At 33.8% G+C, this 16,929-nt stretch overlaps 1 protein-coding gene across 3 annotated transcripts; it reads left to right on the plus strand.

Annotated features, from left to right (window-relative positions):
* The first annotated feature begins 3,135 nt into the window (after positions 1–3,135).
* Positions 3,136–16,212, plus strand: LOC136218113 (paired amphipathic helix protein Sin3-like 4). Of its 3 annotated transcripts, none has more exons than XM_066004869.1 (24): positions 3,136–3,290; positions 3,667–3,831; positions 4,340–4,558; positions 4,664–4,850; positions 4,935–5,033; positions 5,127–5,294; positions 5,372–5,705; positions 7,659–7,795; positions 9,637–9,712; positions 9,792–9,821; positions 10,770–11,065; positions 11,178–11,332; positions 11,765–11,892; positions 12,015–12,269; positions 12,458–13,132; positions 13,291–13,379; positions 13,846–14,487; positions 14,601–14,701; positions 14,774–14,912; positions 15,007–15,159; positions 15,252–15,415; positions 15,493–15,592; positions 15,683–15,857; positions 15,936–16,212. In XM_066004869.1, exons 2-23 carry the CDS (start codon positions 3,758–3,760, stop codon positions 15,824–15,826), a joined length of 4,365 nt encoding a protein of 1,454 aa, XP_065860941.1. In that variant the 5' UTR covers positions 3,136–3,290; positions 3,667–3,757; the 3' UTR covers positions 15,827–15,857; positions 15,936–16,212. The 3 variants fall into 3 exon arrangements, with proteins under 3 accessions (XP_065860941.1, XP_065860940.1, XP_065860942.1); XM_066004868.1 differs by having other exon boundaries at positions 3,146–3,394; XM_066004870.1 differs by having other exon boundaries at positions 3,146–3,394; positions 15,953–16,212.
* The last annotated feature ends 717 nt before the right edge of the window (positions 16,213–16,929 follow it).

Below are 16,929 nucleotides of genomic sequence, written 5' to 3' on the forward strand. Positions count from 1 at the left end.
ACTGACAAAGTGAAGACTACTGAAAATCGTATAATAAATTTTATTTATAGAAGTTAGTCTACGTTTGACTAAAAATTTATAATGTCAATACATACGAAACAACTGGTATATATATATTCTTTAATTATTATAACTTCAAGATTGATAAATTAAAGTAAACTAGTCGAAAACCCGTGCGATGCACGGGGTATGAAACTTTTATATAATTTAGATAAATAAATAAATTGACATATTTACTTTTAAATAATTTTATATCATGCTATGAAAAAAATTTATATTATGTATATTTGAAATTAATATATATTTTTTAATGATAATTCAAATTAAATTAATTTTAAAAATAATTGACTACTTTTTTATAGAATTTTAATTAAAGATGAATGATTTATTTATTTTTACAAAATTCAATGATTTGTACTTTTTAGGAATTTTGATACATTTTTATATTCCAAATATTCTGTGAAACAATAATAATAAAATAACAGATTAATTAAGAAATATATTAAAATATAATAAAAAACCAAAAATTGAATTAAACTATAATTAATTAGACACGGACGTGACAATTAAAATTAAATATTATATTTACAATAAAAAAGAATTACAATATAGGTTAAACAAAAATTGAATTAAACTACAATTAAAATTAAATATTATATCTACGATACAAAAGAATTACAATCTATGTTAAAATGGAAGCAACATCAATATATTATTCTATATACTATTACAATCAATACTTTTCTAATGTTGCATATGAAGAAACTTTATCAATTCAATATGTTACATATAAAAAAATAAAATTCGTAAGAATTAGTCACAAATTCATCTTGATGATAATTATTTTGGTTGATGGAATTTCATGATCACCAAGTATTCGAATTCAATTATTCATTCTGCTACAATAACCCAATATATCTAATTGAATCAGTTTAAGATGATGATTTCTCCTATTTTCATCTCGTAATATCTCATCAAGACATTCGATCAATTTGCTCTTCATTCTTTCACTATATAGAATATCAGCCATACTCGCAGATATCACTTATTTGACTTCATTAATATTTTCTAATAATTATATATTCTTGAATTTTGTAAGTAAGAAAAACAAACAAAAGAATTGAAAAAAAATGAAGGGACGAAAAAGATAATTAGGAGAGAACCATCTTCCTCTCGGGTTTTTTTTTCTTTGAAAATAAGAGAGAATGTCGAGACATAAGCGTATAAAGAGGAGAGTGAAAATATTTTTTGCCCATTAATTAAACATTTTATTTTTTCTTAATGAAGTATTAAGTCCATAAATTTATTTTAATTAAATAGAATTAAATCGCAATTGTAACCACTCAGTACAAAAAAAACGTTTTATAATTAATATGTGAAATTAATTATATTAATTAGAATCATTATGCTCAACATTTGAGAATTTGAAGAGATTCAAATAATAATATTTTCTTAATTAATATTTTTCAATAATTTGTCCTATGATCATATTTCATTTTCATCTGTTTTTCATCTCTGAAAGATGAAACTATAACAACAATTGTTTAATAAAAATAAAACAACAACACAATTGAGAAAGCCAAAAATTGAGTTCATATAAAGTCGAAAATCTAAATTTTAGTTAAGAGTTAGCAATCGAAACGATAACACCTAGCAACATATACTAAAAAAGAATACAAATTTACAAAATCTTTATTTTAGTCATTTTGAAAAAAAAGACAAATAAAAAAGAAAACATGGATAAGGTAGCGAGAGGTATGGAACATCGGTAACGACAGAAATGAAATTTCATCTCTGAAAAATGAAACTATAACAACTATTGTTTAATAAAAAGAAAACAACAACACAATTGAGAACAAAAATAACTACAACATATGAAAAAAATCGAATAATTACCTTGAGAAATATAAGAATTTTTTGTAATTTTTGACACTTTTGTGTTTTCCGGTTTTAGTTGTTCATGCATCTTCTATTTCTGTCGAATTTCTTCAATTGAAGCTATCAGTTTGGAAAAAAAAGACAAATAAAAAATAAAATATGAATAAGATAGCGAGAGATATAGATCATGGGTAACAACAAAAATGAATCTGAAAGATAAAACTATAACAACTATCGTTTAATAAAAATAAAACAACAACATAATTGAGAACAAAATAACTACAACATATGAAAAAAATCGAATATTTACCTTCAGAAATATAGTACTATCTATCGTGACCAATGAATATAATGGTGGAATACTATCTATCATGCTTTATATAGAAATTTATTTGTGACTTTTGGATTTCCTTTGATTTGTGTTTTTTCATCTTCCCGTAACTTTTGCTTTATTTTATTATTTTAATTAATAGGCTAGTAATTATTTAATATATTATAAATATAAATTTGTTATTTTTAATTAATTAAATATTTATTTTTAATTAATTAAATATTTTAATCTGATTTTTTACTACGTTGACAACTCATCAAAAAGACCTCTAAAACACTTCTTCTCATTTCTCTCTGCTTCCGTAATTATATATAGAGTATAGATTTAAGATGTTAAAAAATGATTGTAAATAAATTTAAAAGATTTTGAGAAGTATGTTTCAAAAAAAAAAAAAGATTTTGAGAAGTTAAAATGATTAATCGACCAATCGAATAATAATAATAAAAAATAAAAATAGCAGCGTAGTCTTTTGGTTTTATAAATTTCCATTCTAAACACCTAACCGTTGTGGCATACAAAAACACTCCTAACTAGAACCAACTTCATTTTAGTTTAGATCAAAATCCAGCAACCCTAACTAAAACTTGGAATCAATCAATCCACAGATTTCCTCCGCAACCCTATAATTTATAAAAATAAAACGAAAACTCTCAATTTGAATCACTGTATAAAGTTGCCGCTTTACCCTTCATGTAATGAAGAATTACAAAAATTGCCACTCACAGTGACCCCCAATCCAATTCAGAAGAGCTAAAAAGCCCTAACCATGCCCTAATTTGTATAGAGCGAAATAAACCGTCTATAGCCGGTAATAATAAACTATAAACCGGTTAACGGCCGTCTAATTTACTGTCTCCACTCCACGCTTGAATTTTTATTCTCATTTAGATGGTTTTTATTTTGCAATATTTTCACATAATATTTATAAAAAATTATATCATCACATTCTAAACTCTCCCATTGTCTCCTCTCCTCTTTTCCTTTCGTTCTGCAGGGGGAAAAATAAAAAGAAAGCAAAAGGGAAGGAGAAGGGAAACCAAGTGAAGGTGAAGGAGAAGCAGAGGAAACGAAAGCCACTGTTGTAATTATCTTATTTTCTCCATCAACGCTTCGTTAACAATTCAGATTATCCATCGAAATCGCATCTTTGTTTACTTTGCTGGCTTCTGTTTGCTAATTCACAAAGTAAACGATCTATTTCTTTCTATTTCGAAGTTTCAATTTTTCTTTTTGCTTTAACTATGGACAGATGCAATTCTGGTCCTCGCTTTCTCTTCTAGTAAATGTGAATTACTTTGTTTACCTTGTGGTAATTTTTATTCCGAAAAGTGATCTGCCTCTTAATTTTTTTTTATGTATATTATATTTCTTATTTTGATTTATGTGTTTCTGATTTTGTTTGAGTTTGTCTATGTTAGATCTGCTTGGTGTTTAAATTCCTGATTTTTTTGTTGCAGTTTTTTCCCTGGTTTAATTGAAGTTTGAGGAGCATGATTTGTTGTTGAAGAGAAGAAAACGATAGTCTAGTGATTTTGGTTGTAGAAAAGGATGAAGAGGTCAAGAGATGATATGCTCATCAACTCGCAACTTAAAAGACCAATTGTCTCTTCTCGAGGGGAAACGTAGGTTCTTTTCTTCTTTCATCTCTCTTTATTTATTTTTTTTCTATTCTTTTCTGAAGTTGTGTTTCGTTTTTTGCTTTTGATTGTTGAAATAAATTAGCTTAACTCGTGCTCTCTATCATTCGATCAGTTTTTTCTTTCCATTTTTAAATATTTTGGTTATAGTGGCGACTTGCGTGATATTTTTTCTGAGAATAATTCAAGTATAGTGCTTAGTGCGTTAGTGAATCTTTTAAGAATTTCCTTATTTGCTTGACCCGTGCGAAAGATCAGTTTTTGGCTTACTGAATTATGTTTTCGAAAAATGACTCCGTGTATGGATGTGAGAGGATCCATTGATATCAGATGTTTCAAGTTATCATACTTCTCTTGTGCACGTTAAATCAGTAATGCTTCTGTATGAGATATATTCAGATTGGGAAGAATTTTAGTTCAACCTGGGGAATGATCTGCTGGGTGCGAGTGTGGATGTTTAATTGTGTTCTTACCTCTTAATTTTGCGTTGAAGTTCGGGGCAACCCCAAATGATTGGGGGAGGAGCAGCTGCACCTAGCGATGGTGGTGTTGGAGGAGGAGGAGGAGGAGGAGGTGGTGGTGTTGGTGTTGGACAGAAACTTACAACTAATGATGCCTTGTCATATCTCAAGGCTGTGAAAGACATATTTCAAGACAAAAGGGAAAGATATGATGACTTTCTTGAGGTCATGAAGGATTTTAAAGCTCAAAGGTCTGATCGTGATATGCACTGTAGTACTTTATATTATATTCCCCATCCTTTTGAAGGATTACTGATTATTGTTTAAATTTGTTTCCTATGATTTCACAATTGCAGAATTGACACTTCCGGAGTCATAGCAAGGGTGAAGGAATTATTTAAAGGGCACCGTGATCTAATTTTAGGTTTCAATACATTTTTGCCTAAGGGATATGAAATCACCCTCCCTCTGGAGGAAGAGCAACCTCAACAGAAGAAGCCTGTTGAATTTGAAGAAGCAATTAATTTTGTGAACAAAATTAAGGTAGAGATTTTGTTTCCATGGTCATGACTGGAAATGATTGGTGGTGCTTTCGTAAATTTTGGTCTTATTAATTGTGTTATGCAGACGAGGTTTCGAGGGGACGATCATGTCTACAAGTCATTTTTAGACATTTTGAACATGTACAGGAAGGAGAATAAATCCATTACTGAAGTGTACCAAGAGGTATATCGCCCTATCTTTTTCTCCCCATTATTATCTCACTTACCCAGAATAGTTAGAACATTGTTTTATCAATTAAATTGCAATATGCTGCAGGTTGCTTCGCTTTTTTATGAACACCACGATCTGCTCGATGAGTTCACTCATTTTCTACCAGATAATTCAGCTTCAGCCTCTGCTCACTTTGCTCCATCTGGTCGAAATTCTATTCTTCGTGATAGGACCTCCGCAATGCCCACTGTACGCCAATTGCATGTTGATAAGGTTTCCCCTTTTCCATTATCTTCCCTTTTGATTTCATTGTGACCACCAAGCTAACAATTGGTGCTTATCACCTCTAGAAAGAACGGACTACTGCATCCCATGCCGACCGAGATTTTAGTGTTGACCGTCCTGATCCAGATCATGGGTCTCTGTTAAGAGCAGAGAAAGAGCAACGTAGACGTGGAGAGAAAGAGAAGGAAAGGAGAGAAGATCGAGATAGAAGAGAACAGCGGGAAGATAGAGACTATGACCATGATGGCAGTCGTGATTTCAACATGCGGTTGCCTCACAAGCGGAAATCTGCTCGTAGGGTTGATGATTCATCTGCCGAACATCAAGGTGGGGATGGCGATGAAAATTTTGGAATGCATCCTGTTTCATCCACTTATGATGATAAAAATGCTGTGAAAAGTGAGTTCTCTATTGTGCTTACTGATGCTTTACAGCTTATAAACATGAATGCAGTTTTTTTTTTTTTTTTTTTTTTTTTTTTTTTTTTTTGCAATTGTACCATTATTTTTGTCAAGAAATATCAAGAAAAAGTTAGTGCTATGAATTTATTTTTTCTGTTCGTGGACTAAAAAATGGGTGCGACTTTCGCTTGTATTTTCGATATCTGAGTTGTTTCTTTCAATTATGATTGCATGATCATTTTCACTATGATGATTGGCATTGACTGTCTATCATACTGTCTGTCCATGTTGCACGGAAACTCTTCCTCATTATGTTTGTATTTCTGTTTCCGTTTCCACATAGCTGTCTTTATCTTCTACTTCATATACATTCCTTTTTTAGTTTTTTTTTTTTTTTCTCATTTGTAATATTCTTCATGCCTTGCATCACGATTTTTCTGCTTCCGTGTTTTTGGAATGACAGTTTAGCTGAGCTGTCTTTGTGATTCCTTGATAGTTCAACTTTCCATATCTATATGGAGATTTCTATAAATGTTAGCTTTATCAGCTTTTTTTTTTTTTAAATAAAAAGATAATGGTTGTTTTGATCAAAGAAACGAGTTGCTTGTTTAATCTCCTATGGAAGCTTCTAATACCTCAAGAATTTTTTTATTTATTTTTAAATAATACCTCAAGATTTTTAAAGGTTAGAATTTCTATGTAAATTAGATTGACATGGATACATCTTTGGATTAAACCCATATTTAGCCCCTCTGGTATCCCAAATTTTATTATTTGCCCTGTGGTATCATTTGGTAACATTTGCCCCTTGAAGTAATTCTCATAGATGACATTTAACCCATTTTGGATGGAAAACTAACTGATTTGTTAAATTTTTTGCCACATGACACAATTTTTGACACGTGACATATACACATGGCAATTGATTTGATTTTTTTTCCAATATATATTTATTATGTAGATAAATAAGGAATTAATTTCTTATTTATCCACATATTAAGTTTATGTAGAAAAAAATTTGTTATATTTACATGTCACATGTTAAAAATTGTCATTTGATAAAAAGTTCAACAAATTGGTTAGTTTTTCATTCAAAATGGGTTAAATGTCACCTATTGAAAATACTTTAGTGGTTAAATGTTATACAAAAATAACACAGGAGCCAAATGACAAAATTTTGGATATCACAGGGGCCAAATAAGGGTTTAATCCTACATCTTTTTGTATTAATGTTTGCTTCTATATGAATCACGGTACGGGTAACGGCATTTTTTTAAAAATATGAGATACGGGTATGGTGGGGATAGGCCAAATTTTATATATATATAACCACATATCACATTCATAAGTCATTATAATCATTTTCATGACCTTTATCTGCAAGCATTTAATACTGATTAGCTTTTAGTTTTTTATTTATTTTTTTGCAAATGAAAAGGCGGGTGCGGGCTGGTTTAGTTAATTACTCATATTAGGGATTTATATTTATATAGTAAGCCTTATTTTTGTAAAGTTATTTAAAAAAAAAAAAATCTTAAATTTTACCTAATTAACTTTGAAACTTATCCCCAAAGTATCCCCACATATTACGTCGACTTCTTAGAAGTATCAGTGCTTCAATTAGTTGCTGTGTCGTTGTCAAGTGGCTTCCGATACACTTACGTCGACCTCTTAGAAGTATCAGTGCTTCAATTAGTTGCTATGTCGTTGTCCAGGAGCTGTTTCAAGACACTAATCACTTCTGCGTTTTCTTTTTTAAGTTACTGTTCAAGAACTTCATTCACTTCTATTACCATTCTTTTTTCTTTCACTGGGCTGCATTTTATTTCTTTTATGTTAACACCTTTAAATTCCTTATAATCATCTATATTCCTTTTTGCTTGATACCATCCTCTGTGAGTTGTTTGTATTTTTATTTTTTGAATTATTGATGTGGTTTATCATATGGCAGATGCACTCAGTCAAGAGCTTGCTTTCTGTGAGAAAGTGAAGGAAAGGTTGCATAACCCTGACGATTACCAGGGATTTTTGAGGTGCCTGCACCTATATACCAGGGAAATAATAACGAGAACGGAGTTGCAATCGTTGGTATGGCTACACAACAATTTCTGATTGCTTTTCACATAGTTGTTAAATCGAGATTCGACTCGTGACTCGAAATCTCATTTTGCGAATTGAGACTCGTGAATCGAATCGAATTGTAAGATTCGGATCAAATTCAAAATGCTATAAAAAAATAAAATATTAACCATATTTAACTTTAAATATTAGTCCAAAAATGCAATTTTAATATCTAAATAGAAATTATATCAAGTTATAAAAGAAAGTAGAGACAGATCGAACATAGAAAATAGAAAGAATAGAGAGTAGAAGAAGATAATAACAAATAAATAAAAAATAAGATGGAAGGTTTTGGAATTTGTAAAGTGAAGAGTCATCTAATTGAAACTAATTATATTTCATAACTTCTGGACATTTTTTTTGTTTTTGTAAAGTGAATAGTCATCTTCTTCGAAACTTCTTCTGCTGTACGTTTTTGAGTTGTTAAAAATTGAATTTTTTTTTTGAATGGTGCTGTCGAAGTGGAAGAGTGCTACGGGTTTCCTTTGTGATCCCGGCATGCCTAATAGATTGAAGGGAAAATTCTACCGGACGGCAATTAGACCAGCATTGTTATATGGTACGGAGTGTTGGACAGTGAAACACTGCCACATCCATAAGATGTCGGTGGCGGAGATGCGTATGTTGAGATGGATGTGTGGTCACACGAGAAAGGATCGGGTGCGTAATGAAATAATTAGGACAAAAGTAGGGGTCACATCTATTGAGAATAAAATGAGAGAAAACCGACTAAGGTGGTTTGGCCATGTGAGACGTAGAGCGCTTGATGCGCCGGTTAGGAGAACCGAAGAGTGGCAAAGGGATGTAGTGGAGAGGGGTAGGGGAAGACCTAAGCAAACTTGGAGGAGGGTGATCGAGAGTGATATGAGTTTATTGGGAATTGAGGAAAATATGGTAGTGGATAGGACGGAGTGGAGGGAGCGAATCTGTGTCGCTGACACGACTTGATTTTCACGGTTTTATATGATGGTTCATGTTAGCCGACCCCGAATCATTTCGGGACTAAGGCTTTGTTGTTGTTGTGGCCTAAATCGATCGAATCGGGTGACTCGGTGACTCGGCCGATTCGGTGGTGACTCGTCCGATTCATGAAGCTTCCGAGTCGTACCATAGATACGACTCGAATTCTTCATGAATCGAATCGTATGAGTCGACTCGACTCGTACGATTCTAACAACTATGGCTTTGCAGAAACCAAAAGCTTAGAGGAAAAAACGAACCACTAACAGTTCCTTAGTAGCACAGCTGAAAATATTTGCACATATAGCAGAAAAGATATATTACCTCTGCTCCACAATAGATGTCTTTTAAGGTTAGGGCACAAGAATTAAGAAATGTAATTAATTCTGACTAAAAGAACTTTGTTAAACTTGTATTAATTGCATCCACTAATTAATTTTTATCCATTCCCAAAATAAAAAGGCAACTTAAATAGGTGTATATTTGGTAAAACTCAATTAATGTGCATGGATTGAATCAAAACGACGTGTATTATGGAACAAAAAAAATTCTCTAGAAAGACATCTATTGTGGTACAGAAATCCTCTGTGTATCATAAATTTAAAGGTTTGACTAAATCTGGTACTCCATCATAGTGGTTGGTGGATGACTTTTACTAAAAACTCTTTGTTAGGATGCTTTATAACACTCCTTGAGTCCTGTGTTCTGTCAAATGCTCTAGGAGTAATTTGAATGTAGTTTTATAAACACATTAATTACTATCGTTATGCTTTTTACTGATTTCCCCTTGGAGAGTGACAGTTGCTGAAATAGAAATAGTGATCTAAAGATGCTTTTGCGTGTATCAGGTGAATGATTTGCTTGTAAAACATTTGGATCTTATGGATGGCTTCAATGAATTTCTGGCACGTTGTGAAAAGAATGGTAAATTCTTGAAAAACATGCTAAACGTTATTTATTTAGTTAACTTTGTGGTGTTGACACTGTAATTTATGTCTTGCAGAAGGTCTTCTAGCTGGAGTTGTGAGTAAAAGTAAGTGAAATGATTGTTCCTTCTTGTTATACCTCTTAACCATCATTATAGTTCTTTTGAGATGTCATTGGCCTTATAGACAGAAATCGTACGTACATTAATGATAAGTACATGATACTAGTGGCGGAGCCAGAAATTTATGTTTGGGAGCGCTAATTTTAGCCTTGTGGTTAGTGTCGGAGTTAGCTTTATGGAGTTGAGAAAAATGTTCTGAACAGACTGGGCAAAATTTGTTTGGCCTCAAGCACCCTAAAACTTTGTCGTTTTGGAGTGTTGAATGCTAAAAATTTAAAATGTTCAGCCTAAAAGAGTAGATATCTTTAATGTTTTATAAATCTAACGCTAATTTCTTGAAAATTATACAACTTTTATCTTTTTATTTTTAATTATGAATTTCTTATTAGTTCAAAAGGGAAGATAAAGATGACATCGAAAATAATTAATAATAAAAGAAAATTCAAATAGATAAATAAAAGTTAAAAAAAGACTTCATGGATTTGAACCGATGATCTCTTGTATTAAAATAATGCATCTTAACCAACTCAACTATCTTAAAATATTGTAATAATACTACAAATACACTAATATGAACTAAAATTAAGTCGGGCTGTCAACTACTGAAGGAGTACTAAAGGGTGGAGCCAGCGGCTGGGGGCTGCCCCCCAAGCCCTGGGCTGGCTCCGCCCCTCCATGATACACTAGATCGTGAACTAAGTTACAGACCAACAAAATCTTAACTTGAACTAACAAAACCGGGTATTTAATAAATATAGTGTCTTATAAAGTAGCTCACTACTATTAGTTGCATGTCATTTTGGAAAACCTTTTTTTTTTTTTTAAGTTGTGCTCGATAGTACAGATTATCATGGACCAACTATTATAGGTTCAGTTCTAAAACAATCTGAACTAGCCTACCCAGGATTTGATTCTTTCAACTTCTTATTTCAGAATCCTTGTGGAATGAAGGTAGTCTGCCGAAACCTGTGAAGTTAGAAGACAGGGATAGAGATCGAGATCGGGATCGGGATCGGGATCGTGAGAGAGAAGATGGGACTAAAGATAGAGATCGTGAAACAAGGGAAAGGGATAGACTTGACAAAGTAACATTCAGCAACAAAGATCCTGGAGGTCACAAGATGTCATTATTTCCCAGCAAGGATAAGTTTTTGGCAAAACCTATCAATGAACTTGACCTATCTAATTGTGAACGCTGCACTCCCAGCTATCGACTCCTCCCAAAAAATGTGTGTAATTTTTGTATTTACTTTTAAGCTTTGATATCATATTTTTCAGGAGATTTCTGATCTCTATATAATTTTCTGAAATTATTTGGTCCTTATCCTTTTATCATGACAGTATCCCATACCTTCAGCAAGTCAGAGAACAGAACTTGGTGCCGAAGTACTGAATGATCATTGGGTTTCTGTCACTTCAGGAAGTGAAGATTACTCTTTTAAACACATGCGGAAAAACCAGTATGAAGAAAGCCTGTTTCGATGTGAAGATGACAGGTTTAAATTTATCTGGAATTTTCATTAGGAATTTGATTGTTGGATTAAACATGACAAAAATTGTGTCATGTGGCAAAAATTAACAAATCAGTTAACTTTTCATCCAAAATGGGTTAAATGTCGCCTATGGGAATACCTCAAGAGTCAAAAGTTACCAAATACCATATGGTGCAAATGACAAAATTTTGGATACCATGAACAAATAAGTCTTTATGCCTTTGATTGTTTGTTGATAAGTTACAAACACTTTGTTCTGCTCACTGTTTTTAAATGTCATAATCTCAGATTTTAGTTGCTAGTTTTGTTTCTATGAAGTCAAGATGGCAGTAAATGCCTTTACTCTTTCCTCACTATCACTTTAAATGATTCCCAGCAGTTCAAATGTGCTGTTTTTTTGGCAATTATTTCATTTTTTTCATATGTTATTGTCAGGTTTGAGCTGGATATGTTGTTGGAATCTGTGAACGTAACAACCAAGCGGGTAGAAGAATTGTTAGAAAAAATCAACAATAATACAATCAAAACAGAGACTCCAATTCGCATTGACGATCACTTAACAGGTTATATTAGGCTGATAATTGATTAATCCCTAATTTTCTCTCGTGCTGGTGTTGGCTGCTATACTTCTCTCCTTCTCTTACTCTAATGATTTTTTCTGATATATTATTTTCTATTGTTGTAGCTTTGAATATAAGGTGTATTGAACGTTTGTATGGTGATCATGGGCTCGATGTATTGGAGGTGTTAAGAAAGAACACTTCTCTTGCTTTGCCTGTTATATTAACTCGTTTAAAGCAGAAACAAGAAGAATGGGCAAGATGTCGTGCTGATTTTAATAAAGTTTGGGCTGAGATTTATTCCAAGAATTATCACAAATCCCTCGATCACCGTAGCTTCTATTTCAAGCAGCAGGACACAAAGAGTTTGAGCACAAAAGGTAGCCTATTATGTAACAGTAAACAACAGCCTTTTTTTCTTTTTGTTATTTTTGGTAAAAGCTGATGCTTGAAACTATCATCTTGCACAATCTTGCACAGGTACCAATGAAGTTGGAGAAAAAGCATTCTGCATGTAAACCTGTCAAGAATTTATTTGTTGACCTCCCTAATGTGTTTTCTTTTGCAGCCTTGCTAGCAGAGATCAAGGAAATTAGTGAGAAGAAGCGAAAAGAAGATGATGTTCTTCTTGCTTTTGCTGCTGGCAATAGACGACCTATTATACCAAATATGGAATTTGAGTACCCAGATCCTGACATTCATGAGGACTTATATCAACTCATCAAATACTCATGTGGGGAAGTTTGTACAACCGAACAATTAGACAAAGTGATGAAGATTTGGACAACTTTCTTGGAGCCCATGCTTGGTGTTCCCTCTCGGCCTCAGGGTGCAGAGGACACTGAAGATGTTGTGAAGGCAAAGAATCATACTTCTAAAAGTGGAGAAAGTGAAGGGAGCCCAAGTGGTGGTGGTTCTGCAGTCATCAACAAGCATTCAAATTCTTCTAGAAATGGAGATGAAAGTATTCAACCTGAGCAATCGAGTTCTTCTAGAGCTTGGTTGCTAAATGGAGATAATGGAGTTAAAGAAAATGGTTCTCCAGATGCAGATCGTCTGGTGCGCAAGAGTGACACTTCTTGCAATACTGTTCAACATGATAAGACGCAGATTAATGCACCTTCAGCTGATGAAACATCAGTTATTGGCAAACAATCTACTTGCATTGAGCGATTGCTAAATTCAAACACATCACTTGCACCTGCAGCAGAGCTAAGTAATGGAAGAATTAACATAGAATCAGGTTTATTGCATGGTTTCAACAAAATTTATCTCATATTTTTGTTCAAACACATCACTTGCTTTTTAGTTCATACTTTAGGTCAATTCCATCACATCACACTTGCTTTTTGCTGCCTCAAATGATGGCTAGATTTTTGAGAACGCAGCTTTTTGGTGCAGGTATGAGTGTTACTCCCTCAAGACCTATTAATGGTGCCATTAACAGTGGGCTTGCATTAGGTTCAAGTGAAATGTTAGCTTCATCAGAGGTATGATTCTTCCATATTGGCAATTTGTACTAGGAAGTCCTGATAGTTCGCTTGGCAACCATTTTTGCCAATTGTTGAATATAAGAACTCAACTGCTTCCCTCTCCATGTTATAACCAACACTTAAGTTTGTGCTTATGGTCTCGAAACGTCTCCATATGTCTATCAATCAGAGAACTTACATAAAAACCCATTGATAATACAAGTTGATTGATGGCTTGATCCAGCTCGGGTTTATAACAACCACTAAAGATATTGTTTCTGGTCTCCTAAGGTCTCCTAAGGTCTCCATATGCCTATATGAATCAGAGAATTTACATAAAAACCTAATGATGCAATTTTATGGCTTGATCCAGCTTGGCGTTATAATCTAATAGTTAGTGGACACACAGTTCAGATTTTAACAGGTTACAACCTTCTATTGATTTTCTGCTGAAAGATCATTCTGTTTGTTAATTATCTATTAGGCTGGTGAATTTTCAAGACCAATTGTATCTACGAATGGAGCAGCAACAGAAGGTGTCAAGAGTCACAGATATAATGATGGATCTGCTGCACAATTTAAAATTGAAAGAGAGGAGGGTGAATTATCTCCAAATGGAGATTTTGAGGAGGATAACTTTGCAGCATATGGAGAAGCTGGTTTAGAGGCTGCACACAAGGCAAAGGAAGGTGCTGGAAGTAGGCAATTCCAAACAAGACCTGGAGAAGAAACATGTGCAGAAGCAGCAGGTGAAAATGATGCTGATGCTGATGATGAAGGTGATGAAAGTGCTCAAAGGTCATCGGAGGACAGTGAGAATCCCTCTGAAAATGGTGATGTCTCAGGAAGTGAGTCTGGTGATGGTGAAGATTGCTCTAGAGAAGAGCATGAGGAAGATGGAGAGCATGATCATGATAATAAAGCTGAAAGTGAAGGTGAGGCTGAAGGGATGGCTGATGCCCATGATGTTGAAGGGGATGGGAATATGTTGCCATTTTCAGAACGTTTTCTTCTAAATGTGAAGCCTCTGGCAAAGCATGTTCCCCCATCACTGCATGACAAAGAAAAGGGTTCTCGGGTTTTCTATGGAAATGATTCCTTCTATGTGCTTTTTAGGCTTCACCAAGTAATGCACTTCGCCTCAGAGTTCATTTAAAAATTAGATCTTTGAATGACTTCTCTTTTGTTAGTTATTGTGTTTTCTTCATTAATGTGATACCACGTTCCTTAATATGGCAGACATTGTATGAGAGAATACAATCAGCAAAAATCAATTCATCATCTGCTGAAAGGAAATGGAGAGCTTCAAGTGATACAAGTCCTAGTGATCTCTATGCCAGGTGCTTTAGGGTCAAGAGTTTTTCCTTGTCAATCGTGTGATTGATCCATATTAACTGAGTCTGTGGTTATAGGTTTAGGAGTGCTCTGTACAACTTACTTGACGGTTCTTCTGATAATACTAAATTTGAGGATGATTGTCGAGCTATTATTGGAACCCAGTCATATCTCCTGTTCACTTTGGACAAGTTGATATATAAACTTGTCAAACAGGTATGGTGCTTTTGATATCTTTTCAGTTATTTTTTCACCTTAATATGTTCCTTCTTTGTATTGACTTATACATTCATCTTGTAATTTTACTCAGCTCCAAACAGTAGCGACCGATGAGATGGACAACAAGCTACTCCAACTATATGCATATGAAAAATCAAGAAAGCCTGGAAGATTTGTTGATATAGTTTATCATGAAAATACCCGCGTCCTTCTGCACGATGAGAATATATATCGTATTGAATGTGTAGGTCTATTGGTTTTGCTTTTGCTTGTTTTTCCCTGATGAAATTTCTGTGTCAAAATTAAAATTTCTATATGTCATGATTTTCATTGCAGTCTTCCACACCAACCCATTTGTCCGTCCAGCTCATGGACTTCGGACATGATAAGCCCGAAGTGACTGCTGTTTCCATGGATCCTAATTTTGCAGCCTATCTGCAAAATGACTTCCTTGCAATTGTCCCGGAGAAAAAAGAGAAGCCTGGAATATTCCTGAAGAGGTGTGAAGATGCAAAGGAAAGAAGTCTGTCCATTTTCTTGATAAACAAGACTAATAACTAAAATCTTCTGGTTGCAGGAATAAACACGCTTGTGCAAATCCAGATGAATGCCAGGCCATGGAAGGATTTCAAGTTTTTAATGGTTTAGAGTGCAAGATTGCATGCATTTCCTCTAAAGTATGCTGCGCTAAATTCACACTTACAGAAATATGTTCTCTTTTTCAGTTGTATATTTTCAATTAACCGTCGGTGATTTCTACATGATAGGTATCCTATGTTTTAGATACGGAAGACTTTTTGTTCCGAACAAAAAAGAGAAGGAAATTGTTGCAAATGAACAGCTCATGTCATGACCAAGCAAAGATAACAAAAAAAGTACAGCAGTTCCACAGATGGTTATCTAGCTCATAAGATGCATTTCTGTGACCCTGACGTGAATATGGTGCGTATCAATCTTTTTTCGTGTCCAAATTGTTGGTGCAGAAAGAAGTAGAAAGAAATCTGATGTTCGTAGTGTCAGATGTATTTGTTTTACAGAATACAGTTACCTTTTGAGACTAGATTGGCGCCACCACAGAAATTATGTTCCCTGTAATCACATAGTTGTTACGGTCTCACGAAGCAAATAAAGAATCAACAGGAAAGCAAATATGGCTCGGGAGATTGTAGTATAGTGTAAGTTTGTGGTGTTTTTGAGCCACAATCATGTAAATAGAGTTGACATGTGATGTGATGTAATCATCCCTGAGATATATGTTCATTCCATTCATCAATATTTTTATAATCTTTTTCACTTAGATACACATTTCCTTATCTTGAACTCTTAACTTGCATTTTAATTTAGTTATTTTTTCTGCATTCCTCCAGTTGATTTAGAAATATTACAGGTATAGATGGAGCACAGGGATTGCAGCCCTTGTGGGTTGTGCCTTGTTTTGTATAGATCACTGTAATCGCAAACCATTTTCATTAGTTAAGGAATGGACTACATGGAGAAGACGAAAGTTGCTTATTGGAGAATAAATGAAAATCCAAATTGGGAACCCTGAAAATGAGAGCCTAAAATGTAAATATCTACTGTCAACATGGATGATAAAGGACAAGTATACAATATTTTTTTTAAAGAAAAATCAGACCATTTGCCAGACGATTCGCAGATTGCAAAATAAAAGTCTTGATTGTCTTCTCTCTGCCAGCTGATGAACGAAGATCGGAGTTGCGAACGGTAAAAGCAGATTCTTGGCATCACCTTGCATCAACAGGAAGTTCCGCACCTGAAAGTCGGATCCCTAAAGGCTCATCCCGTGCTTCGATATTTCATTTTGACTACGTTGTTCAAAGCATCTCTCAAGAAAAGAAAAATGGTTTTCGTTTTACTTTTTTCCAATCTTACCACCATTCACGCTACTTTACCATTCTGCTCCCTTAGTATATATAAGTATAGAAGATGTGGAAACCAATGTATCACGCACGCAAATGAAAATGTATATATGTGATCTATTCATATTCATTAG

The sequence above is a fragment of the Euphorbia lathyris genome, chromosome 2, assembly GCF_963576675.1.
Source record: "Euphorbia lathyris chromosome 2, ddEupLath1.1, whole genome shotgun sequence".
Classification (NCBI taxonomy): Eukaryota; Viridiplantae; Streptophyta; class Magnoliopsida; order Malpighiales; family Euphorbiaceae; genus Euphorbia; species Euphorbia lathyris.

Coding starts and splice junctions, on each gene's coding strand:
- LOC136218113 (XM_066004869.1), top strand. CDS start 3,758: ATGAAGAGGTCAAGAGATGATATGCTCATCAACTCGCAACTTAAAAGA. Junction 12,270..12,457: donor AAAGAGTTTGAGCACAAAAG/GTAGCCTATTAT, acceptor TTTCTTTTGCAG/CCTTGCTAGCAGAGATCAAG. Junction 14,913..15,006: donor TATATAAACTTGTCAAACAG/GTATGGTGCTTT, acceptor AATTTTACTCAG/CTCCAAACAGTAGCGACCGA.